Genomic DNA, 26,344 nt, shown 5'->3' on the forward strand with positions numbered 1-26,344 from the left:
TGGAGTCCCCAGTGTCCCACTGACCCCCCAGGTGAGGTGGGAAAGTGATGCTGTTTTACACCACAACAACACAGACTCTGAGATTCAGGAGGCTGAAAATGACTCTTTTATTTTTGGGATGTGTCTCCCTTTTTATACTATTTCACACAGACCAATCTGATTGGTGAAACAAAGGCAAAACCTCTTCACTCACATTGGTCGGACCAGAGGGACATAAATACATAAATTCTCCTTTTTGCAAAAAATTCCCTAGAAAAAATAATTTCAGAAAACCAAAACACCTCAGGGAAGGAACCAGGGCTACAGGAAAGGTCCTGCCATCCCTGCCAGGGCGGGAGCACCCAGGGGACACGAGGGGACACAGCTCCAGGCTGAGAATTCAATGACATCTAAGTGAAACCCTAAATGTTCCAAGGCAGTATTAAAACAATATTAATTACACCATCCAGATCTGATTTCCAGGTGAAAACAGGCACAAACTTCATTTCTAATTCCCTTCTCAGTGACTCAACCCTCCTGCAAAGGGCTCAGAGTGTGGTCCCAGCAGGGCAGAAAGGCTCAGGGAGGTGGAATTGTCCCTGCAGACCAAAGCCCTGCTGGGATCAGATGTTTTGGGAAAGCTCTGCCAAGCATCAGTCTGAGAAAGAGACATCTGGCAGCAGCTCACAGGCTCCTGATGTTTAGTCTCCTTGAGATCCTTCAAGAGGCACCTTCTCTGCATCCTCAGGGGCTGGCTGAACAAACAAGGGGTGAAAAAAAAAAAAAAAAAAACCAAAAACCCCCACAGCAGCCCAGGAGACAGAAGGATTAACAAGGAGCAAGCTCAGATCCCAAATGTTGGGATGTCAGTGCTGGGAAAGGGCTCCAGTGGTGCCACAATTCCCATCCCTGGCCAAGGAGCTGACACAAGTGAGCAGTTTGAGGAGTTCCAGTGCCTTTCACACATCACCAGGAGAGGCAACCCCGACCTCCCCAGCACAAGGAAATGGCATCACAGAGCCTGGATTGTGGAAAAAACCTCATGGAAAACTTGAAGCAGCCGACAAAAAAAAAAAGAATTAACTGAGGTTGGAGGAGGAGAAAAAAAAATATAAAATAGAGGCCACACAACTCGTCAGCAGCTGGAACTGCAGGAGAAGTTTCCTGTGGAGTCACAGGAAGCATTAGGCACACACTGGTGCCTGTGAATAGCTCCTGGCACTAGGAGCAGTGGGGTGGGCAGGACACACCCTGCACCCATGGGAACCCCAGGATGGAGCCACCCCCAGCTCAGTGACACCCCACAAAGCACCTGGAGCAAACCCAGGGGGCTGGGGGGGCTCTGCCTGCACCTGGGGGCTCTGAGGACGTGGCAGCTCCACATCTCCAGGTTTGGGCTGAGCACAGCTGAGTCCAACAGCAGCTGGGCAGAAAGCTTCCAGTGCCCAGGGCAGGAGATCTGTCCTGTTCCACAGAAGCCTGGACTGGTTTGGGATGAATGGGACCCTAAAGTCCATCCAGTGCCACCCCCTGCCATGGCCAGGGACACCTTCCACTGTCCCAGGGTGCTCCAAGCTGGCCTTGGGCACTTCCAGGGATTCAGGGATTCCACAGCTGTGCCAGAGCCTCCCCATCCTCACAGGGAACAATTCCTGCCCCATATCCCATCTAACCCTGCTCCCTGTCAGTTTGAAACCATCCTTTCCAAACCATCAATTGGTGCCGAGTCCTGGAAGTTCCCTTTCTCATCCACCACTTTCCTAATTAATTTTCCACTTAATTTCTGCTCTTGGCAGCCTCTGTTTGGCATTGGGCTGGGACTTCCAGGCTGCAGGGCTGAGCACAGCAAGGAGCAGAGCATCAATACCCCAAAGCAGCAGCCCTGCACCCCAAACCCAGCTGTGGGAATCACTCTCAGTGCTCGGGGACAGAGCAGCAACTCCCGGGGGTTCTGCTGGTCTGAGCCACTTCCTCTTCCCCATGAGAATGTCTCTGCAGCACAGCTGGGGCTGTGTCACACAGGATGTCCCCCTGCAAAGAGCTTTGGGCAAGGCTGGAGCCAAAACCCACAGAGCCACCACCAGAGTCATCACCAGAGACGTCACAGCCATTGGGAAAGATGCACAGAGGAGTCGTGGTCACCCACAGCCCCCCAAAAACATCTCCAGCATCCCCAAAACACCTCAGAACAGCATCTTCCCAAATGTTAGGAGGATTGGGAATGCGTAAGGGTTTCATTTCTGTCGTGGGAGTGAAAATAATGTGGACAACATCAACAAATCTGCCCAGTTTCATGTGGGGCAGTGTAGAAATGCACCCCACACACCCAGCAGGTGTTTCCCAATAGGGAAAGAGGTTCAGTTGACCTCTGACATTTTAGGAAGTTTATCTAGAGTCTTCCATACCCTCCTGAGAAGGATTGGCTCAGGGCAAAGAGAGAATCATCTATTGGATCTTGTCACCTTTTCTCAAACCCTGTGTCCCTCTCTATTGGCTCTCAGCCAGGTTATCCCTCCTAAAACATTCAGGATTTAAGGAAGAGCACAAAAGAAATAAAAGGCTTTTTGAGATTTCTTAGCAAGGTGTCTGAGGTTTTCTCAGGTGCCTGTGCAGGCTTTATTAGTTGCTTTCTGCAACGTTTTGTTACTTTGTTATTTTCTCATTATTAAACCTTTTGATTTACAAAACATCATCAAGGAGCAGTCATGCTAATTATCACAGCCACTTTCCTGCAAGGCTGGACCCTCAGAGTGTGGAGTTAAACCCACACGGCAGGGCCAGGGGCAGGGCTGTGCTCACATCTCCCAAAAAAACCCTGAAAACTCACAGATGGAGTTTCACACCCACAGCCAACCCCAGTGAGGGTTTCAGGGTCACTGAGAGGCTCCAAACCCTCAGCATGACCTGAGTCCGGCTCCTCCCCGGCAGCCCCTGGTCTGATTTCCCTTCCCCAAGCCCTGCCGTGCTCAGGATGAGGAGCAGCAGAGCCCTGTGCATTCCTGCCCTGGAATTCACAGCCAGCCCTGGGCCTGTGGCAGGCCCAGACATGATGGGACACAGGAGGAGGTAATGTCTGAGCCGAGGAGAAGCTCAGGGCAGGAGCAGCAGCTTCATCATCCTCTTCTTGCATCACACTTCTTGCTAAGCATCAATTCCCCCTATTTACTATATATATGTATGTATATTTAATATATACATCTAGGTGTATTTACTATATACATCTACTGTACAACTATTCCCCCTATTTACTGTATACATCTCTATATACATCTACTATACATCTATTTTCCTTTTTTACTATATGCATCTATATATATATTTACTATATACATCTCTATATATTTACTATACATATCTACTATACATCTATTTCCCTTATTTACTATATATATCTATGTGTATATTTACTATATACATATATATATTTAATATATACATCTATATATATTACCATACACATCTACTATACCTCTATTTCCCCTATTTACTATATACCTCTCTATATATTTACTACATACATCTACTATACATCTATTTTTCCTTTTTTACTATATACATCTATATATATTTAATATATGCATCTATATATATTACCATATATATCTACTATACATCTATTTTCCTTTGTTATTATATACATCTAGATATATTTAATATATACATCTATATATATTACCATATACATCTACTATTTACTGTATACATCCAGATATATTTACTATACACATCTCTATACATTTACTATATACATCTCTATATATTTACTATATACATCTACTATACATCTATTTTTTCTTTTTTACTGTATACATCTCTATATATTTAATACATACATCTATATATATTACCATATACATCCGCTATACATCTATTTCCCTATTTACTATATACATTTCAATAGATTTACTATATACATCTTGATATATTTAATATATACATCTGTATATATATTACCATATACATCTACTATACATCTATTTTTTCTTTTTTACTGTGTACATCTCTATATATTTAATATATACATGTACTATACATCTATTTTTTCTTTTTTACTGTATACATCTATATATATTTAATATATACATCTATATATATTACCATATACATCTGCTATACATCTATTTCCCTATTTACTATATACTATATACATTTCAATATATTTACTATATACATCTACTATACATCTATTTCCCTTATTTACTATATACACCTATGTGTATATTTATTATATACATCTCAATATATTTACTATATACATTTCAATATATTTACTATATACATCTCAATATATTTACTATATACACCTACTATACATCTATTTCCCTTATTTACCATATTTAGGTCTGACTTAAAGTTGCATTTTAGTATTCTGCTAATGTCAAGTTCTATTTATTCTGTTAAATTTAAGTGTGGTTTAGTTTAAGCAAGGCTTAGTTTAAATTATGTTATTTTAAATTCTGTTAAGTTTGGGCCCTGTTAAGTTTAGGTTGAATTTAACCTTAAGTTTTATAAGTGATAATATCCTATTAATTATAATTATAAAGTTTAAGTGATCGATATCCTATTAATTTAAAGTTTTATTACATATAACTTTTATTAATATAATTTAAGATTCTTTTGCCAAAATTTATTCCTATCAAGTTTTAATTTTAAATTATCTTAGGTTCTAAAATTAAATTTTCAATTATCTCAGGTTAAAACATGCCCATCTGACTTGCAGAATTTAGTTTTGCAGAATTTTTTTTCTTAGAAATAAGACTGCTTTGACTGTTCCTTCCCCAAACACCACACCTGAGAACTCCCCTCAAAGTGCCACCTCACCACAGGGACACACAAAGAGAAAACCTGCAAAGCCTCTGGCCAAATTCCTTGCCTGCAAAAAAATATATATAAAAAAAATCACAATTTTGGGGCTGAAACCTGTTGGCAGGTGCAAAGTTGTCACCTCCCCAAAAAATGAAACCTCAGAGCTCCTGGGAACTTTCCAAGGGCATTTTTTGATTTCCTGCAGGTGGGAGGGGAACTGGAAAAACGCTGATTTGCCAAGGAGAAAGATCAGCAGGTGAGGATTCATTGCAATTTTAACGTTTCAATGTGAACTGCTGAAATTAAAAGGCTTTTTTTTAAATTTTTTTTTTTATTTTATTTTAATGTTTTAAGTGACTCATCAAGGGGAAAGCTTTTAAGAATATTAATAGTGAAAAAAAAAAGACAAAAACCCAAGAGAATGTTTTCCACAGGCTGAACTGAGCTCCCTTTCCTTGCTGAAATTCAAACACTGATTCTCCTTTTGAAGAGTTTCCCAGCTGGTTTAGCTCTTTATGGGGCTGAGCACAGAAACTTCTTCAGGGCAGGGAAAAAAAAAAAAATGGGATTGCAAAATAAAAAAAAATAAAATATGGGATTGTTGACTGAGGTGGGGTGAGAAACCCCAAAATCTTGGATCTCCTGGAACTCCCCAGGGGCAGCAGAGGGGCAATGCCCTTTGCCAGCAGTGCAGAAATCCTCAGAGAGGGAGGGAAAAACCACAATTTAATGTCCTAAAAATAATTTCTTTATTTCCCAGCAGTGTCATTCCCTAAAAAAAATAAAAATAAAAATTCCCAAATAGAACTGGCAGCTGCACTGGACAAGGCTCAGCATCATCAGGATCCTCTGCAGTGCCTGGGGCAAGGGGGAAGTTGCATAAAAAAGTTGAAGCACCTAAACTTGAGCCTTCAGCATAAAATTTCACCTCCATCCACCTCCTCCTCCTCATCCCTGGCTCTTCAAGGTGTTTTTTCTGCCACTCTGGGCCAGGGGATCAGCCCCAGAAAGGTCTCAAATCTCGTTTTTAACACCCAAAATCCTCACTGGAGGAGATATTCCTCAAAAATCTGCTACAAAACCACATTTTTTTCCTCTCCAGAAATTCCAAGTGCCAGCTCATGGTTGATGGTAAAGGAAAATTTGATGCCAAGGAAATGCAAAAGGTGGACGCAGAGGAAAATGGGAGCAACAAGGAATTCCCCACAGGGTCCACAGCAGCACCTTGTGTGTTGAAAAATACCTGGTTGGGCTGATTTAATGTGGTGAGAAATGACATCCAGGTGAAATCCTAAATGCTCAGTCAAAGGCAGTATTAAAACAATAAATTCACCTCCCTTATTTACACCTCCCAGATGTGATTTCCACCCTGCCAGGTGAAAACAGCCACAAAACTTCATTTCTAATTCACTTTTCAGTGACTCAACCCTCCTGCAAAGGGAAAAAAAATAAAAATAATAATAAAAAAAAAAAGCCTGTGCTGTATCCCAGTGATGGGAATGAGGAGCCAGGCAAGCCTCAGGGCATGCTGGATAATGGGAAAAAACATGCAAGGTGAGGATACATTACAATTATTTAAGGTTTTAATGTGAACTGCTGAAATTAAAAAGCTTTTTTGTTGGTTTTATTTATTTATTTATTGCTCCAAGAAGGAGCATCACCTCTTGGATGGAGCAAAACAAGAGGTTAAATTGTTCCCCTGTGCCCAGGCTCTGCAGAGGTTCACAGCATTTTTGCCAGGGGGACCCAAACTGCCAGAAATCCCTCACCAAAAGCAGGAGGAGAGTGATTTACAGCAGCCCTGAGAGAGCCTGAAAAGGATGAGAAACCAGAAACGTGGGGAAACACCTTGTTCCTTCATCTTCATCACCTTCCCCTGTAAGGACAGGGCAAACCCAGCTCTTATTTCTGTCTCCCACTCCCCACCCAACTGCACAGATCCACTTTTTGGGTGGTGTGTGGGTGGTGCTCAGAGCAGCCTGTGCTGCACCAGGAGGATTTAAAAACACAAATTTCACTCCATTTCACTCCAAATCCCCCACTCCGAGGCACAGCACTCCTTCACACTGATTTACTGCTCTCTGTCCTCCCCAGGCAGCATCAATCAGCCTGAAACTGGTTCATTTTGGATCCAGGGCTGCTGCTGCCACACGATATAAATTGCAGGTCTTTCCACCAGCAAAGTGGCCGTGTTAGAATTGATTAAATGCACACGGTGTCACGTCAGCACAGAGCCACAAAACATCACCAAAACTTCACCAAAACTCACCAAAACCTCACCAAACCCCCCAGGGCACAGGCAGGCACCTCCCCAGGGATAAACCCCATGGCAGGAGCAGGAGAGGGGCCACCTGGCAGGAAGGAGGAGCTGAATTTCCGGAGCTTTTCCAATAATAAGTAGCTGGAGGGGTGGAATGAGATCAGCTCAGCCCTGGCTCAGGGACAGAAGGAACAGGAGAACATTCAACTATCAGAACATTATCCAAAGGCTCTCCCCTAAAAAAAATCCACACTGCATGAACAGTATCAGACCTCAGCCCCATCCCCAGGGGATGGAACTTTTATCCCTCCCATTTTTTTGGCTTCAGAGGTTTCTCTCAGGCTCCTTCCCAGACTGGACCCTGCTGTGTTTTCCCCTGGATGTGTTTCCCCTGGGATGGGCTCCCCAGGGCCTGGCAGGGCTGCTTCCTGCAGCTGCTCTGCCAAGTTTCCAGAGGGAAGGAGAGCAGGAGTGCCAGGAGGGGATGAATGAGCAGGGAACAGGCTCAGGAGCCAGATCTCCTTTGCCTTGGGTGCAGCTGGGAACAAGGGACCGTCCAAAGGGACCTGGCAGAGATGGACTCACAGCAAAAGGAGTGGGGGATGAGCTTGGAATAAACCAAGAGCCATGGAATGCTGATCCCAGCCTGGAATAAACCATGGAGAGCTGATCCCAGCCTGGAATAAACCATGGAATGATAATCCCAGCCTGGAGTAAACCATGGAGAGCTGATCCCAGACTAGAATAAGCAATGGAATGATAATCCCAGCCTGGAATAAAACATGGAGATCTGATCCCAGCCTGGAATAAAGCATGGAATGCTGATTCCAGCCTGGAATAAGCCATGGAGAGCTGCTCCCAGCCTGGACTAAGCCATGAAATGATAATCCCAGCCTGCATTGAGCCATAGAGAGCTGCTCCCAGCCTGGAATAAGCCACAGAGAGCTGATCCCAGCCTGGAATAAATCATGGAATGTTGATCCCAGCCTGGAATAAGCCTGATCCCAGCCTAGAATAAGCCACAGAATGCTGATCCCAGCCTGGAATAAACCATGGAATGATAATCCCAGCCTGCAATAAGCCATGGAATGATAATCCCAGCCTGTAAAGAGCCATGGGATGCTGTCCCAGCACTGCTGCAGACAGGTTTTCTCTCTGAGAACTGAAGGTGATTTCTCCCAGCGCTGCTGCTGCCTGTCCCAGCTCTGTGTGCTGGCCTGGGAACACTCACCCAGCCCCATGCAGGGAATCCAGGCTGCAGATTCCCAGGGCCAGGCACAGCTCTGTGTGTGAGCCAGGCCCAAGAGGGGGGTGGCAGCTCCAGCCCACGGAGTCCCTGACCTGCCCTGGGCTGGCACAGCCAGGAATGTGCTGCTGGTGCTGCTGCCAAGGGCTGGAATGCTATAAATGGGAGACTTTTGGAGACAGAAAACATGAAGGAGCCAACTCTTAACTAGGCTGAAGTGCATTGGGCTGTGCATGTTCTTTGTGGAGGGGATTGATGGAGGGTTTTGATGCACTGCTGGAAAAATCCTGGCTGTCCCTGCTGCAAACAGAAGGAGCTCTTATTTAATGAGAAGGGTTTTTGCTCCTCCCGAGTTCCAGAATGGGAATTTACTATTTCTACACTTGTGCATGTTGAGCTCAGAGCTCTGGGTGCAGTCTGGGCACAGAGCCGCTGGTGCTGTGTAGCAGGAACCTGGCTGGGGGAAGCTGTGGCTTTTTCCCCGTCCTCAGTCACGCAGGGCCTGCCTCTCCTGATCCAACTGCCCGACAGCCAGATCCTGCTGATTTATTTCTGTGGGAGGCTGAAACCACGAAGTTCACTGCACACACAACCACCAAGTTCAGAATTTTTGCTGAACTCTATAAACCCTGGAGACAACAACAAAAACAACAAAAATAAAAGAAATCCCCAAAGTGTTGAAATAAAATTCCTGTTACGAAAGAGCTCTTGAGAGAGCCCTGTTTACCATCCCTGCACACACAAAACCCTGCAGCTCCTGGCTGAGCTTTGCCATCAAAGAGGCTGCCCAGGCCAGGAGAGAGGAGAATCCAGGCTGGCATTCCCACCTGCAGGAGCCCTGTGCTGCTGGGGCCACATTACTCAGCACTGGCTGTTCTTTGCTCTCCAGATCAGAAGGATTAAGATAACACACACTTCACCTCGGAGAACTCCTGCCAGGAGCACGGGTTAAATAATGGAGGAGGAGGAGAAAAAAGTGGAAGAGGAAGGGAAGGAGACAGAGGAAAAGCCAAGCACTCAGCTCACAGTAATGGCAGCAAGAGGCTCATTTTAATTTTTCAAGCCTCCGACTGCCTGGAACAAGCTGATGAGAACAATTCCTCTTTGTGTGCCAGCTCCAGCCTTCAGAGCCCATTAAACGTGGTGGATTATTTAAAACCTCTGTGAGTCCCTGAGACACAGACTCTCCCCTCTCCCTGCCCCTGCCTGGCCCCTGTGTGCTCACACAGGTGAGGATCCCCCTCCAGAAGGCCCAGGCTCTGTTCCAGGTGGGGATGGCAGGCACAAACCACTGCCTGCTGCCAATTTTCTCATGGAAGTAGGCACCACTTCAACAGACTTATTTATTTCTGGGTGTTCCACACAAAGCTGTTGGCCCCAGGGCTGCAGGACTCTCTCCAAGATGACACAGCTCCAGGTGGGTCAGAGCTGAGAGTTTCCAGCTAAGAACCTGAAGGAGCTGTTAAAACAAGAGAACTGGGAAACACACTGGATGCACAGACAGGCAGGAATGGGAGGGAGAGCCAGAGCCAATTGTAATGTGGCTTCAAATTCTCATTTTTTCTGAGTTTTTTTTTTTTGTCCCTGAATTGTGCAGTGAGCACGTTTAGCTTGGCCTGTGTTGTGTCTCTAGCCCTGGCCTCAAAATTAAAGCAATTAAAGCTCTGGGCAGAGAAGCGGGCACAGAACATCACCCTCTGCTGCAGCTCCAGCTGGGACAAGCACTGGAGGAAAGGTTTATAACTGCAAGGGGAAAAGGCTTGGGGTAACCTGGCCCAAAGAGGGGTGCCCCTGAAACATCTACAGGGGACACCAGGGGAGTGAGGCTCTGCCCCCAGGGAACAGGGACAGGAGGAGAGGGAACGGCCTCAGGCTGGGCCAGGGGAGGCTCAGGGGGGACAGCAGCAGGAATTTCTCCATGGAAAGGGCGCTCAGGCCTTGGAAGTGCCCAGGGAGGTTTGGAGTGCCCATCCCTGGAGGTGGCACTGAGTGCTCTGGGCTGGGGACGAGGTGGGGATCAGGTACAGGTTGTGTTTGATGGTCTCAGAGATTTTTTTCCAACCTCAATAATTCTGGGGTTCTGAGAATGTGGCTGCAGCCAAAAGGCAGAAGGTGCTGAGCACATGGAGTGGGGCTCCATGGGGACAGCACAGGGGGCTGGCAAAGGCAGGAAAGGGGTAAAAGGGTCGGGTTTGGGGTGTTTTAGGGGTGCAGCAAGACAAGAGCAGCTCTCGGTCACACAAAACCTGCAGTGAGTGCCAGCAGTGCCTGATGAGCTCAGAATGACAAAGAGGGGAAAAAAAAAAAAAAGATTCTTTCTGGGGGTTTCCACAAGAAACCACAAGAGACCAGCCAGAATCTGTTCCCTAACCAGCAGTGCCACTCCTTGCAGCCAGTGGTTTCAAGAGGATCCTTCCAAGGAACTCATCACAAGGAACTCATCAGGCTCCTCTCACGTGGAGCATCCCAGGCCATGCAGGGGAGAGCTTTGTCACTGCATTTCTGCAGCTTCTCCACTCCTGGCAGGGCTGGAGGCATCTCCCAGGCAGGGTCAGACCCTGATCCTCTCTCTGTGCCCATCACAGAAGTCATTTAAGTGCCAGGTGACATTGCCAGCCCCAGTTACTGCCCAGGACACTCCTGGCATCCCTGCAAGCATCAATCCCATTCCCTTGGTTTCTTAGGAACTCACATCTGGAATAGTGAGTGCTGTAAAAAAGCCTCAGTCCTATTTGAAGGAAATTATTCCCCCAGCCAAGGGATTTATGCAGAACTGAGTTTAGCAACTTGGAGTCACAAATTTACTACAAATCCTACAGTTACCCCAGGTTTTCAAACTTCAGAATTACACTTTTATCTTCCTTCATTCCTAAAAAAGATGCCCTCACGTAAATTGCCCTGTGACGAAAATATTCATGGGGAAAACGAGGAGGAGAGGCAGAGGATCTGCAGAGCAAAACCCCCCCTGAGGTCACAAAACCCTTCCTGAGGTCACAAAACTCCTCCTGAGGTCACAAAACCCCTCCTGAGCTCACAAAACACCCCCTGAGCTCACAAAATCCCTCCTGAGGTCACAAAACTCCTCCTGAGCTCACAAACCCCCCCTGAGCTCACAAAACACCCCCTGAGCTCACAAAACTCCTCCTGAGCTCACAAAACCCCCCCTGAGGTCACAAAACTCCTCCTGAGCTCACAAAACCCCTCCTGAGCTCACAAACCCCTGCCCAGCTCCCTGAGCTCCTGCAAAGACCATGAGATCCTTGGCTTAAGAATTCCCATCCTGACTTCAGCACCTGGACTGGTGACCCCAGAGCAGGAAAGGGCACGACCTGAGCACTTCCCAAGGGATGAGAACAACCACTGCATCTGCTCCAAGTGCTGGCTGGGCTCCAGGAGGAAGCAGCCAGTGCCTGGTGCTGAGCTCAGCTGAGCTGTGAGCACTGGTCACCAGCCTCAGAGGGGAGGGGACAGCCCCCTGTGTGACACTGGGGACACTGGACAGCCCCTGGTGTGGCACAAGGTGTGCTCAGGTCGTGCCCTTTCCTGCTCTGGGGTCACCATTCCAGGTGCTGAAATCAGGATGAAAATTTTAAACCGAGGATCTTGTGGTTTTTGCAGGAGCTCAGGGAGCTGGGCAGGGGTTTGTGAGCTCAGGAGGGGTTTGTGAGCTCAGGAGAGGTTTTGTGAGCTCAGGAGAGGTTTGTGAGCTCAGGAGAGGTTTTGTGAGCTCAGGAGGGGGTTTGTGAGCTCAGGAGGGGTTTGTGAGCTCAGGAGGGTTTTTTCCAAGGAATGGGAACAGGCAGCCAGGCAGAAAGAGGAGGTCCTGCCACATCTGGAAGAGAAAAGTTTGGAAAGGCTGCTGCAGCCATGAGCTGGAAACTTGAAATTCTGCAGGACAGGGCCAGGCTTGGGTACCAGGGACAGGAAAGGGAAGAGCTCTGCAAGGCCACAGGACTCAGGCAAAGCCTCAAATGCTCCTGGCTGGAAGTTGTGGCATCACTGTGACCAGTTTTTGGTGGCTTTGGACATTCCTAATTCCAGCACGGGGAATGCAGCTGCTCTGATGTCTCCAAGGCAAAGGAATTTTCTCATGGAAAGGGTGCTCAGGCCTTGGAAGTGCCCAGGGAGGTTTGGAGTGCCCATCTCTGGAGGTGGCACTGAGTGCTCTGGGCTGGGGACAAGGTGGGGATCAGGCACAGGTTGGATTTGATGGTCTCAGAGATTTTTTTCCAACCTCAATAATTCTGGGGTTCTGAGACATGGAGTGGGAACAGCACAGGGGGCTGGCAAAGGCAGGAAAGGGGTAAAAGGGTCAGGTTTGGGGTGTTTTAGGGGTGCAGCAAGACAAAAGCAGCTTTTGGACCTGCAGTGAGTGCCAGCAGTGCCTGATGAGCTCAGAATGACAAAGGGGGGAAAAAATGATTCTGCTCCCAGGGAACAGGGACAGGAGGAGAGGGAACGGCCTCAGGCTGGGCCAGGGGAGGCTCAGGGTGGACAGCAGCAGGAATTTCTCCATGGAAAGGGCGATCAGGCCTTGGAAGTGCCCAGGGAGGTTTGGAGTGCCCATCCCTGGAGTGTCCCAGGAAGGGCTGGAGGTGGCACTGAGTGCTCTGGGCTGGGGACAAGGTGGGGATGGGGCACAGGGTGGACTCTGATCTTGGAGCTCTTTTCCCACCTCAAGGATTCTGTGGGGTCACATTCTGTGGCTTCACTCCTGGTTCAGCCTGTGTTTGGAGTGTCTTTCCTGCCTGCCTGGGGAGGGGAGGACACTCTGCCCATGGCTCTGCTCTCAGCATTTATCAACACTCGTGTTTTCCTTGGCCCTGCTCCTGAAATAATTGTTTGGCCACGAGGGAAGGTGACAAATGATTCAGCTCTGACCCCACTGGGACAATCAGGAGAAGCTCCCCAGGCACTCCCAGGGAGCTGCAGCATCTCCTCAGCCCCACCAAGCTCCTCTCTCCCACTTGGATCCAGAAGTTTCCACATCCCCACCAAGGAACAGCCAAGGAGGGAGCACCAACCTTCCTTCAGTGTTTGAGAAAACAAACCCTGCTCAGCCTCTGAAAGTGCAGCCAGAGCCACTGGGAACATAGATACAAAATGAACAAATATCCCAACTCAAACATGCACGTTCTGGGATTGCTCAAGGCTGGGAGGGTGAATAAATCTGGGTGGATTTTCCCCAGATAACATCAAAGACAGATTCTCGACACAGAGATCACCTGCAACTCAAATTTCCCATCCTTCCTCCAGCACATCAAAAAGATCCACCAGAACTGGACCTTAGGAAAAAAATATTTTCCCCCTCCTGCTGTTTTTCAGAAGCAGCCAAACCATTTCAGTCCTGCACTTATTTTGTGGGGGGGGTGCATGGAATTTTTCTTTTTTTTTTTTTTTTTTTTTTTTTAAATAACCAGAGGCATGAATAATTTCCAGCATGGAAAACTTCTGCCTGAAGAGCTAAAATTGGCCGAGAATCATCCAAGAGTCACACAAGAAAGGCCTCCAGCAATGGCAAGAGTCAGTGCTACCAAACCTACCTAGAGCATTTTTTTCCACTGTGCTCAGAGGATCCTGTTTCACTCCTCGGCCTCTCAATCCAATTTCCACTGTCCTGCAGCACGAGTTTCAAATGAGGACACCAGGAAGCATGTGTGATAAGGGGGAAGGAAGGGGAAAAACCACAGCTTCTTTCATTCTTTCAACAGAGCCAGAGAGGAGTGGTTGTGATCATTTTTCTTTTTCTTAAGAAAAAAGCTGTAGGGAGCAGCAAAGGAGGGAGATATTTGCTTTAAACTTTCCCACCTCCACTGTGATATATATCTCTGTGTATTTAGAAAGTATTTCTGCTTCTAAAGGTGTTTTGCACTGGTTCCAGTGCTGATGTTTTCCACCTCAGGAACACGCACAGCTCCAGCCAGGATGGAGGGGAGGGAGAGACAGAGCACAGCCAGGATCCCCCAAATCCCTTCCCCATCCCAAGGGAAACAGCACAAAAAAAAAAAACAAACAACCCCAAACTGTGCCCCCCTTGCAGCAGACAGTGGAATGAGCTTGGCCACCACCTTGGAGCACCACGAAGACAGAGATGCTGCAGAGAAGGAAGCACGAGCTCCATTTCCTCCCAGCCCTGGCTGCTGCCCAACAGCTGTTCCTTGTTTATTTACTGGGATATTTCCTTGGTTACACCAACAGCTGCTCACAGCTTTAACCCCTGCCTGAGCCACCCTCTCTGGGGCTGGGTGACACCCCAGGCAGGGCAGGGACACCCAGTTTGTCACCTCAGCATGGTCACAGGTGTCCTGCTGGGCAGGGGGACAGGGCAGCAGCATCTGCCCCCAGCCCAGACTCTGCAGGAGCCAGCTGGACCTGGGAAAGCCATCTGCACCTCCCAGGGGCTCACTCTGCCGGGCAGGCTGGAATTTCAGCAGTGTCTGGATGTCAGTCAAGGCTTTTCTCCCTCCCCTCTGGAGCAGAGCTCACAGGGATGCTCAGCCTCACCCCAGAGGGTGCCCAGCTCCTCCCCTGGTGTCACAAACAGCCCAGTGGCAGATGCTGCCAGCCCAGAGATCCCTCCGTGCCTTTTCTTTTCTCCTCTGCACAGAGCCTGTTCCAGCAGCTCAGTTTCTGTTCTGCCTCATAAAGCCCAGCCACACCCCTTGGCTCATCTCCACCAAGGAGGAGGAGGAGGTGGAAAACACCCTTTGCCTGCTCACCCAGAGCACACTGGGTTTGGGTTTTCTGCAGCCCAGCCTGTCCAAATTGCCTTTCCAGCCTCCTCCCTCCAACTTCCATTTTCCTCCTGCACCAGGAGGGAATTAAATCAGAATTATGGAACAGCCTGGGTTGGAAGGGACCTTACAGATCATTTAGTGGGCATGGGCAGGGATATCTCCTGCCACACCAGCCTGCCCAGAGCTCCATCCAACATCCTGGATAGATCCGGGGGCAGCCACAGCTTCTCTGGGCCTCCCCACCTACACAGGGAGGAATTTTTTCCTGATATTTGATCTTAACCCACTCTCTCAGTGTGAAACCATTCCTCCTTGTCCTTTTTTTTTTGTAAAAAGTCCCTCTCCATCTTGGTACCAAAGGAGCTGGAGCAGGGGGAGTGGGCACTTCCCTGCTCCAGGGAATCAACCAAACATTTTCCAGTGGCAGCAGCTGGGAAAGCCACGGAAATGGAATTTGGACTTAACTCTAACAAAATCCTCCCCCAAAGCAAACAAACTTCACCCCCCACCCAATAAAACCCCCAGGAACTGCAGAGATAAAGCAGAACCCAAGAGCTCAGGTGGCCTCAGGCTGTCACCCTCCCCAGGGCTGGAGGATTCCCCACCTGCAGGTCGAAGAACTTGCTGTACCGGCGGTAAATGACCTCGGTGGCTCCATTGGACCAGCTGACCTTGATGATGTACACCTGCAGGGAGCACAGGAGAGATCAGAGCAGGGCACACACACACACAAAAAACCAAACATTCAACACAACCCAAACAGCTGCCACTGTCCCAACAACCAGGGGAACTCTTCAGATCCCTTCAGAATCACAGAATGTGTAGGTTGGAAGAGACGTTCAAGATCATCGAGTCCAACCCAGCCCTGACACCTCAACTAAATCATGGCATCAAATGCCACATCCAGTTTCCTTTTAAACACATCCAGGGATGGTGACTCCACCACCTCCCCGGGCAGACTATTCCAATATTTAATCACTCTTTCTGTGAAAAACTTCTTCCTGATATCCAACCTGTATTTCCCTTGGTGCAGCTTAAGGCTGCAACATCATAACCCCAAATTATTGAGCCCCGCTGCTGCAGTTTGACCAAATGTTTATTTCTGGTGGTGAATTGAGCTCTGTGGTCCTGAAGAGGGGCACACATTGATTGTGAAGTGACCCTTCTGTGTGAAAACATAGCCCAAAATCCCTCCAGACACAGGACTTTATAACCAAACCTTGGCCACCCCCATTTACAGCTGCAGCTTGACCAGATTTGATGTTAAGATCCAAGGGCAGCACCTGCACCAGAGCCTGGGACTGCAACAGCTCAAGGTCTGAAACTCCACCTGTTTGGGTTTGGTTTTTCACACCTGCTGGAGTGGGAATCAGCATCCTGATCCTTAAAACACCACAGGATCAACCCCAGCCATTGCAGGTTATTCACAGAGCCCAGACCAGGCTTTAACTGGTGATGAGTGAAAAACAAAACACCAAACCCAGCCCCATTTCATCCTTAAATTCTTCTGTAAAAGACAACAAGCAAATCACAGGATGAGGCAATTCCTGCTCTAATGTCCTCCCTTGTTTTTCACAGAAATCAGAGATAACCCTTGACAAGGTGCCAGTGTAACACCCAAATGATACAAACCTCAAACTGATAATAACAGATTGACTGAGCAGAACCAAAAGTAGTTTTTTTCCTCCTAACTCAAGTCCTTATTTCCACCAGAAATTCAAGTATCAATTCCTTGAAGGACCAAAACGTTCAGAAATCCAGGTGAAGGGACCTGGCAGAACTTCTGCTGGCAAAATCAAGCATGAAGGCTCTCAAAAGGTGATGTTTTGGCGTTTAAAACAGAATCCTTCAGGAGTTTCACAAGGTTTTTCCCACTTTCTCCAGATCCTGGAATGTGACTGACATCCTAAACCAGTCTCCAAACTCAAACACCATCAGTTATTTGAGTTTATCAAATCTACCTGAAAATCTCCCTCAGATCTCACTCTGCTGCTCAGAGGGCTGGCACAGCCTGAGCCACCAAGGTGAGGACACCCCTGAGGGGTGACAAACCCCTCCCAGTGGAATCACTTCCAAATGAAGACGGAAAACGAGGCAGCAGGAAGCTCTGAAGTTTTTCTTCAAGTTCTTATTACTAAAATAAAGGACTTCTTTACATTCAAACCTGTAATTCAAGGTCTGCTTTTGTTGAACTTGGGTTGGAATAAACCCTAAAGCTCATCCAGTGCCACCCCTGCCACGGGCAGGGACACCTTCCACTGTCCCAGGGTGATCAAACCCCTGGCCTTGGGCACTTCCAGGGATCCAGGGGCAGCCACAGCTCCTCTCCACCTCACAGGGGATAATCCCTTCCCAAAATCCCATCTAAACCTGCTCTGCTTTCATTCCCAACCTCTTATTCTGAGATGAAGGACCTGCACTTTCCCTGTGTGAACACAAGGAAAACAACATCTGCTCCAGCTGTGGAGGCCTGGAAGTACCATGGCTGTGCCCCAGGGATGAGACAGCCCCCCTCCAGCAAACCAAGGGTTAACCTGATGTTACCACACTCCCAAACTCTTATAACTCTTATTCTGAGATGAAGGACCTGCACTCTCCCTGTGTGAACACAAGGAAAACAACATTTGCTCCAGCTGTGGAGGAAGTACCATGGCTATGGAAGTACCATGGCTGTGCCCCAGGGGTGAGGAACCCCCTCCAGCACACCAAGGGTTAACCTGATGTTACCTCACGTCCAAACTCTTATTCTGAGATGAAGGACCTGCACCTTTCCTGCACAAACACAAGGAAAACAACATCTGCTCCATCCAGTGTTGAGGCCTGGAAGAACCACAGCTGTGCCCCAGAGGTGAGACAGCCCCCCTCCAGCACATCAAGGGTTAACCTGATGTAACCACACTCCCAAACTCCTTTCCCCTCTCCCCAGGACTGGCTCTGGGGCCAGCATTGAGCTCATATGGGCTGAAAGCTCAGCTGATATCCCAGTTTTCTCTTCCCAGTCCCCAGCAGTGCTCGGGGTTATATCACCACTGGCTGCCTGCCTGGAGAGAGCCTTCCTTCCACTGGGGCAGCAGGAGGAGCCAACTTCTCCTCATTGTTTATTCCTCTCCTGCCTTTATTTGGAGTCAACAGCCCATTAGACTGGGATTTTAATCAGGATGTGGATAAACCCCGAGCCAAAACAATTGGGAGCTCTTGAGGGTAATAAAGGCACGAGGTTTGAGGGCACACCAGGCTTCCCTGTGTCCTCTGCAGCTGGGTGAGGAAGGAGAGTTTCTGCTCTCAGTGATGAGCTCACTGCTGTTTTGCTGAAATGCAGATCTCCCAGGACTCAGGAGAAGGATTTCTTGCACATCCCTTTGCAAGAGCAGAAAGGTCTCTCCAGGGGTGTCTCCTCAACCAAGTTCTGGAAAGCAGAGAGGATGGGGGAACCCACAGGAACAGGAGCTCCTCAGGATCCATAAAACCTGGGGAAAGGCAGGTTTTCCTCTCTCCAGAGGAAAATAAATCCAGAGCTTCCTCTGTCCTTGTGGATATTCCTCTCCTCCCAACAGCCCCATCCCACCGAGGCTCAGAACAACCATTGGTCTCTCCCAATATCTAATCCAGCCCCTGCTGTCCCAGAAATAAATACAAAAACACCACCAGGAAACACAACTCTGGTGCTCCCCTCACCTAATGACAAGCACAGGTTTGGAAAGGTTTGAGCAGTGCACTCATCACCCAGTGAGTGTTTTCAGAGGGCTGCATATAAGCTCCCACAGACCCCTAAATCCCTTCCTCAGGTGCTTCTGGAGACACTTTCAATGATCAAGAGAGATTTAAAGCTATTCCACTTCTCCTCCTGGCCTGGCACTGCACCCTGTCCTGCCAGGAGCAGCCAGCACCAAGCAGAAACCCAAATAATCCAAATTTTATCCCAGCAGGAGCCACCCCACAGCTTCCCCCTCATCCCTGCTCTGAGCAGAGGCTTTTTCCCAGCCCGTGTGTGGGTGAGGACATGTGGAAGCAGTTTTTCCATGGGTCTGTCCAAATCCCAAAAAAATCCAAATATCTGCAGCCCTTCCCAGGCCTGCTGTGGGGTCTGAGCAGGGAAGGGAAGGAGCTGAGCTGGTGAAACACAAAAAAATCCAAATATCTGCAGCCCTTCCCAGGCCTGCTGTGGGGTCTGAGCAGGGAAGGGAAGGAGCTGAGCTGGTGAAACCCAGGAATGGTCTCTGTCCTTCCTCTGGAAAGGACACCCTGCCCTTCCCCAGCCCTGAGAGGGAGGTACAGAAGCCACAGGGATGATTTTTGAGGTGCAGGTGGATCTGGTTTAACGCCAGGTCAGAGGAGCATTTCTCACCAACACCAAACCCTTCCATGCTCACGTCCCTTGGAGGAGAAATGGAACAGATCCTGCACAGAAAATGGAAAATTTGCAGATAAAAAAAGGCTGAGCACAACAGACTCCACTGGGGCTGGGCTCCCAAACTCCCTGGGATTTCAACATCACAAGGAAATGGTCACACACCAACTACTTCAAAGTTCCCAGTTGAGCAGTGCGACACCAGGACCACCAGCCACTGCCCAAGGTTCTCTTTGGTCACATTAAACGCCCTAAAAATTGAAATATAATATGGAAAAATAGGCCTAGGGGATCTTGCAGCATGAGTTTGGTCCCCTCCATCACCCCCCAGCATCTGTCAGTGCTGTCCCCTCCCCAGCACCTCTCACAGAGAGAAGGGGCCAGTGGAAAATGGGGTTGAAAACCTCTGGAAAGGAACTGTCAGAAAAAAATGTCAGTTTGCTGCAAGAACTGCAAACGGCACCTGGCCAAGCGTGCCAGAGCTGTCAGAGGGAGCTGAGAGGGCTCTGCAGCCTGGGGAACACTCCTGACAGCATAGGGCCAGAGGGAGATCCAGGACATCCCTGCTGGGCAGGGCCACAGCTCCTGGGAGGCTCCAGGAGGCAGCTCAGACACAGCCAGAGCCACGGGAGTCACGGGGGCCGAGGGGAGGAGAAGCCAGTGAGAATCTGAAAAGGGCAGCCAGAGATTTCTTTCCTTTTTTTTTTTTTTTTTTTTTTCTTTCTTTTCCTCTTGAAGACATGGAGCAGCAAGCCCTGGGAGCAGTCAGTTTTTTGGTTTTTTTCCTCTGCAAAAACCAGAATTGTTTTTGCAGGGGCTGCTGGAAATCCCTGGTGCTGCACAAGGCAGAGGCTCCTGGTGATTTCTCAAAGGGACAGAAAGCACCAGAGCCATTCCCAAATCCTCCATCCTGCCCTTCCCAAAGAGGCACAAAGTCCCCACAACAGCACAGGGAGAGAGAGAGGAGCTGGTTCAAACTGCTGACTCGAGGCAAGGAAATTAAGAACAGATACTGAAAAAAAATTAAAAAAAAAAAAAAAAAAAAAAAATAATTAGAATAACAGAACCAGTTTCCCGTTCTTAAACACGAGGCCGTGTGACCTCACAGGAGAATCACTCCTGGACTCTGGGCAAGCTGGGGAGCAGCCTGGGCTGCTCAGATGTGAGCAGGAAAAAGGCAGAGTGGAGGTGAGGAAAACCCAGAGCCGCAGTTTCGGCTTCTCTCCTTCCCTACAGGAGTTTCCCAAAGTTTTTCACGGAGATTTGTCCTGGCTATAGGGGACACACAAATCCCACAAGGGAGGATGTGGGAGAGGGCAGCTCCCTGGGAACTCTGCCTGGCACCAGGCAGCAAACCCACCTCAGGTGGAGCCCAGGAGCAGCTGAGCCACCCCAAATTCCCTTTTCCTGGCAGGGCACAGCCTTCCCTGGGTGGCTCTGAAGGATCCCAGAGCTCCCCTGGCATCCCCTGTGCCCAGAGTTGCTCCACAGACACAACCAGGGTGGAGAGCAGCACCACAACCACTTGGAAAGACACTTCCACAGCCATGCAGGGACACCAGAGAAGGTCCCCAGGCTCCAGCAGAGCTCCTGCAGCAGCTCCAGACATTTCAGCCTCCAGCAGGGGCAGAGAGCTGTCTGCAGAGCTGTTTCCAAAGGCTCGGAGCCTGTGTGGTCTCGGGTCCAGGGAGACTCTGCACAATAAACCTCTCTGTGGAAAACTCCACATATTTAAAGCATCTTTCAGCAGCAAAGAGGAAAAGGCATCAGTCAGAAGCATCAGGCTCTTGATTTCACCCACGCTGCCCCTGGCCCTGGAAGGAGGGGAGATGTGAGAGCCTCACCCTCCCTTCAGCCACAGCACCAGAAACCCAAAGGGGCAGAGAAACCAAAGGAGCTGAGCAGCCCAGCCAAGCCAGAGTGGCTTTAATATAGAAAAGGGAGTGGGAAATTCTAAGAGGAAAAGAAAAAAAAAAAAAGAAAAAAGGGAGGGAGGTGGCTGGAAACAAAGAAAGTTCTTGGCACTGAGCTGCTGTGCTTGGCCCCTCTCCATCAGCCCTGGCTGCTGCAGGCCTGTGGGGCTGGGGAGGGGACACGGGGGCTCTTGTGCCATAAGATGCCAAAGCTTGGGGCAGCCAAGCTCCAGCTCAGTGAGCAGACAGCTTGTCACCCCCTCACTCGTGCTCTGTGCCTGGGGAACTGGGGTGAGGGTGATGCTGGCATGGAGAAAGATTCCAGCAGGGACCAGGGATGCTGCCCTGGAGCAAAGGGGAGGCAGAAGCAGCCAGGCAGAGCTGTAGGGAGCTGGGTAACGGGGATGGAGGAGCAGCAGGGCAGGGAAATCCTCACCCCCAGCCAAGGCAACATGCAGAGCTGGGGTCAGTTCACTCCTCCCAGCCTGGCAGGGCAGGGCAGGGCAGGGCACTGCTGCCATGGCCAGGACACACACCCAGGGCTGTGACAAAGTCAGAGACCCCCAAGGACAGCCCAGCAATGGCCAGGACACACACACAGGGCTGTGACAAAGTCAGAGACCCCCAAGGACAGCCCAGCAATGGCCAGGACACACACACAGGGCTGTGACAAAGTCAGAGACCCCCAAGGACAGCTCAGCAATGGCCAGGACACACACACAGGGCTGTGACAAAGACAGGGACCCCCAAGGACAGCTCAGCAATGGCCAGGACACACACACAGGGCTGTGACAAAGGCAGGGACCCCCAAGGACAGCCCAGCAATGGCCAGGACACACACACAGGGCTGTGACAAAGGCAGGGACCCCCAAGGACAGCCCAGCTAAGCCTGCTCAGACCCCCCAGGCACTCAGCACACATCCCCAGCCTGTCCCAGGCAGGATGAAGGTCACACCAATGGATTCTCCAGTTTCCCATTTCCCACTGCCACACGACACGGCCGGAAGACAGAGACACCCTCCAGAGCAAGGTCAGAGGGCTGGGGGCAGGCAGAGGCCAGGGATGGCCCCAGAGCTGCAGATCACTGCAGTGTGAACATCAGTTTCCCACACAGAGCAGCCTCAGTGGCCAAGGAACAGGCAGGATTTGGCTCATCCACATTTGAGCCTTGAGAAATGTGACAAGGGAATAAAAACAAAGGAGAATGTGGGTCTGAGTGCTGGTTTTCATCCACAGAGCTGAGAGTGCTCCATTAAACCCCGACTCTGCTGAGGGGTGAGGAGGAAAGAGCTCTGTGGGGCAGAGCAGGGCCAGGAACAAGGACAGGGCAAAATTCCTACCAAACTCCTGCTGCTGGGACAGCATCATCCAGCTGGCAGGAAATGGGATGAGACAAGGCACAACCACAGGATGCAGCAGCAAAACACCACTGAGGATGCTGAGAAAGCCCTCAGACCTCCAGAGGCCACCAGGAGTCAGACTGCAGCTTCCCCTGGCTCGCTCTCACTCCTCCTTTGGTGATCTGGGGACACCACAGTGCATTGATTTCACACTATTCATGCCAACCTCTTCCTTCCCCACAGGACATTCCCACCATTCCAAGGGCATGGTCACCCTTCCCGGGGAGACAGCACGGGGAGAAATCATCCCCTGACTCCCTTTTGAAGCCAAACAACCAGGATGATTCACAAGGATAGAAATAACACAGAAAATCCACAGGAACAGCTCAGCTGTGCAAGGTGACACTGTGCCAGGAGCCCACCGAGCTCTGCTCCAGCTGGGCAACCAGGGCACCCCAAAACACACCCCATGGGGCCCGTGCCCCTCAAAAACACCTTCAGCTCTATAAATATCAGGCACTAAAGAGCCACTGAAGCTGCAGATTGGCAGCTCTGGCCTCTTGTCATCCCAGCACTCCACAATCAGTCCCAGACAAGCATGAGGAAGGAAAACCACAAATGGCCTCACCACCACGGGGAACAGAGAAGACACCATCACATCCCAAATCCCACTGCAAAAAACACAACACCTTCACTGTTTGAACGTGGTTCTCCCCAAATTCATTTTAAAATAGATCCCATTAGCCAGATTCCATCACTCACTGTTGATTATTTTCACAACCCGGATGCCACAAAGGAGGTCTAAACCTTGTTTAGAGTTTTGCCCGTCTTGTTCACTGGGCTTGCAAAATAAATTCTGTATGCTGCATGCTTTGTTTAAATTTCCCATTTTCAGGGATACAGGGAGGCTGGGAATGGAACATAATTCAGCTTTCCCAAAAACCTAACTCACCCAAACAGCCTGCTGTTGAATGGATATATAGATATATATAAGTTATATATATATAAGTTACATATATATATATATAACATACATATATATACAAAAAACATATATATATTTATATATTTATTTATATATATTTATTTATATATTTATATATTTATATATAAATATATTTTTATATATAATATATATATTTATATATATTTATCTATTTTATATATATTTATCTATTTTATATATATATATATATATATATATGTATATAAAAAAAAAATTTGGGATGGTGCTCCAGAACAACTATTTAAACCTATATAACTACGGGAGTGTTCCTGGCAGGCAGAAATGGAGATGGGATCCAATGGCATTGCTATTAACACACAGAAAACAGACACTTTGCAGCTGTGACAAAAATGAAACATCCTGAAGCTTGCCCAAGGGAAAGAAAACCAGGAAAAAAGCTTTATTTTAGGGCTTCTGCTCGAGAATAACAAACACAATACTACAAAAAGGTCCCTCGTGAAGTCCTTTAAAGGAAAATCCAATCTGCTTCAACTATGGCTTTGTTTTGGGTTTTTTTCTGAATAAACATTAATTTATCAGAGACTTGGCCAGACCAGAGAAATGACAGTCAGCTACTCTGTCTCCCACCATGATTATTTTTAAACTTTACTCGTTCTCTTCTCAGACTTGCAGGATGGAGCCCTCCCTGGCAGCATCCCCGAGCTGTGATCACTTCACACAGGACTGGGAGGGAAATGCTGCTGAAAATGTAACCCAAATGTCACCTCAGCCTGTCAATCAGCCCCTTTTTACCTGGATAATGGGCCAGAGCATCCTGCAACAAACACCTGCACAAGGATCACTCCTCACTGCCCCTGCCAGGTAATGCACATGGAAAAAAAATAATCTTAGAAACACAAGGGGAGTTTGAGGGCACAGGGCTGTGCTTGGGTCCCCAGCTGAACCCTAAAACTCAGCTCAGCACCTGTACCCAGCCGCCCAAACCCTGCCCAGGTCCTTGCCCTGCAGTTTGGGAAAACATTCTGCCTCCTGTTTCACAGCCAAACAACCAACTTTTTGTCTCAGGCAAAACTCTTTTTCTCTTGTTGTATCAATTACCCAGGTGAAAGGCAAAGCACAGCAGCCTGAACAGAGCCAGCCCTCCCCAGTGCAGGTGGAACGAGGACTTTGGAACACTGGCTCTGTCTCACTTTCCTGGCAAAGTGGAGTTCAGAACTTTGTGCCTCATCGTGAGCGACACAATCACAGCTTTGTCCAGCAAAGAGGAGCCTCTGGGTGATGCAGAGGAGCCTGAGCTGGGCAGGGCATCACAGAGGAAACAGAGGGAAAACCAGAGTGGTCCTCCAGCCTTCCTGGGGACTGGGAATCCTCCAGCCTTCCTGGGGACTGGGAATCCTCCCAGAGGGACAGGGAATCCTCCAGCCTCCCCAGGGGACTGGGAATCCTCCCAGAGGGACAGGGAATCCTCCAGCCTCTCCAGGGGACTGGGAATCCTCCCAGAGGGACAGGGAATCCTCCAGCCTCCCCAGGGGACTGGGAATCCTCCCAGAGGGACAGGGAATCCTCCAGCCTCCCTGGGACTGGGAATCCTCCAGCCACTTTGGGGGACAGGGAATCCTCCAGCCTCCCCAGGGACAGGAGTGCAGCCTCAGGGATGGAGCAGAGCACATCTGTGTGATGGGAGAAGGCAGAGGGCAAATGTTTTACACGGACACTTCGTGCTGTGCCAGCAGCCACTGTCTACAAATGATTCAGCCACGATTTTGCTGCCTCTCCCTCTTTTTGCAGGGGAGTTAAAAAAAAAAAAAAAAAAAAAAAAAAAAAAAAAAAAATTAAAAAAAAGGGTTTGGTTTCATATAATTAACTGGCTTTGTGACTCTGGCTGATGTTATTGATTCCCCCAGCGAGGCGAGCGCTCCATTCACTCCAGCGCTGCTCTGGAGGGGGAGGCAGCAACTGCCTGCAAAAAAAAACTGCCGGGGCCCCTCCCTGGGCTCAGCCCTCAGCCACGCTGGCTCCCGCTCCAGGACAAGTCCAGGGAAAGCTGGAGGCACAGGGACCCGCCGGGGAGGCTGAAGGGCCGGGCTGCACAGCTGTCACTGTGCGGGGCAGCCGCTTCTCCCTTCCCAATGCTCCTGGAGCTCCGGCATCCCCACCCTGTGCCCCGGCATCCCCCCCCTGTGCCCCGGCATCCCCCCCCTGTGCCCCGGCATCCCAACCCTGTGCCCCGGCATCCCCCCCCTGTGCCCCGGCATCCCCCCCCCTGTGCCCCGGCATCCCCACCCTGTGCCCCGGCATCCCCCACCCTGTGCCCCGGCATCCCCCACCCTGTGCCCCGGCATCCCCCCCCCTGTGCCCCGGCATCCCCACCCTGTGCCCCGGCATCCCCCACCCTGTGCCCCGGCATCCCCCACCCTGTGCCCCGGCATCCCCCACCCTGTGCCCCGGCATCCCCATCCTGTGCCCCGGCATCCCAACCCTGTGCCCCGGCATCCTGCCCCCTTCTCCTGCCCCTCCATCCTCTCTCTCCTCCAAACACCGCTGGCCCAGTTTTGCGGCTCGCAGGGATTATTTGTGCTGTGCCCAAGCTCCACCCGACTCTCCGTGCTGGGAGGATAAAGCGGGTGGTGCGCGGTACTGGGGGTGCTGTCCCTGCCCTGGGGACACCAGGAGTGTGTGTCCCTGCCCTGGGGACACTGAGAGTGCTGTCCCTGTCCTGGGGACACCAGGGATGCTGTCCCTGCCCTG

At 49.5% G+C, this 26,344-nt stretch overlaps 2 protein-coding genes across 6 annotated transcripts in view; both read right to left on the reverse strand.

The window, feature by feature from the left end:
* Nucleotides 1-26,344, reverse strand: part of SH3PXD2B (SH3 and PX domains 2B) — a 78,388-nt gene that overhangs the window by 49,995 nt on the left and 2,049 nt on the right. The window contains exon 2 of the mRNA XM_083872096.1: nucleotides 15,634-15,714. Within this exon, the coding sequence (XP_083728222.1) occupies nucleotides 15,634-15,714 (81 nt within the window). The remainder of the gene's footprint in view (nucleotides 1-15,633; nucleotides 15,715-26,344) is intronic.
* SH3TC2 (SH3 domain and tetratricopeptide repeats 2) overlaps nucleotides 1-26,344 on the reverse strand; it is a 317,636-nt gene that overhangs the window by 26,483 nt on the left and 264,809 nt on the right. The gene's annotated exons all lie outside the window — the stretch shown is intronic.

This window comes from Zosterops lateralis (assembly GCF_965231275.1).
Source record: "Zosterops lateralis genome assembly, chromosome: 14".
Classification (NCBI taxonomy): domain Eukaryota; kingdom Metazoa; phylum Chordata; class Aves; order Passeriformes; family Zosteropidae; genus Zosterops; species Zosterops lateralis.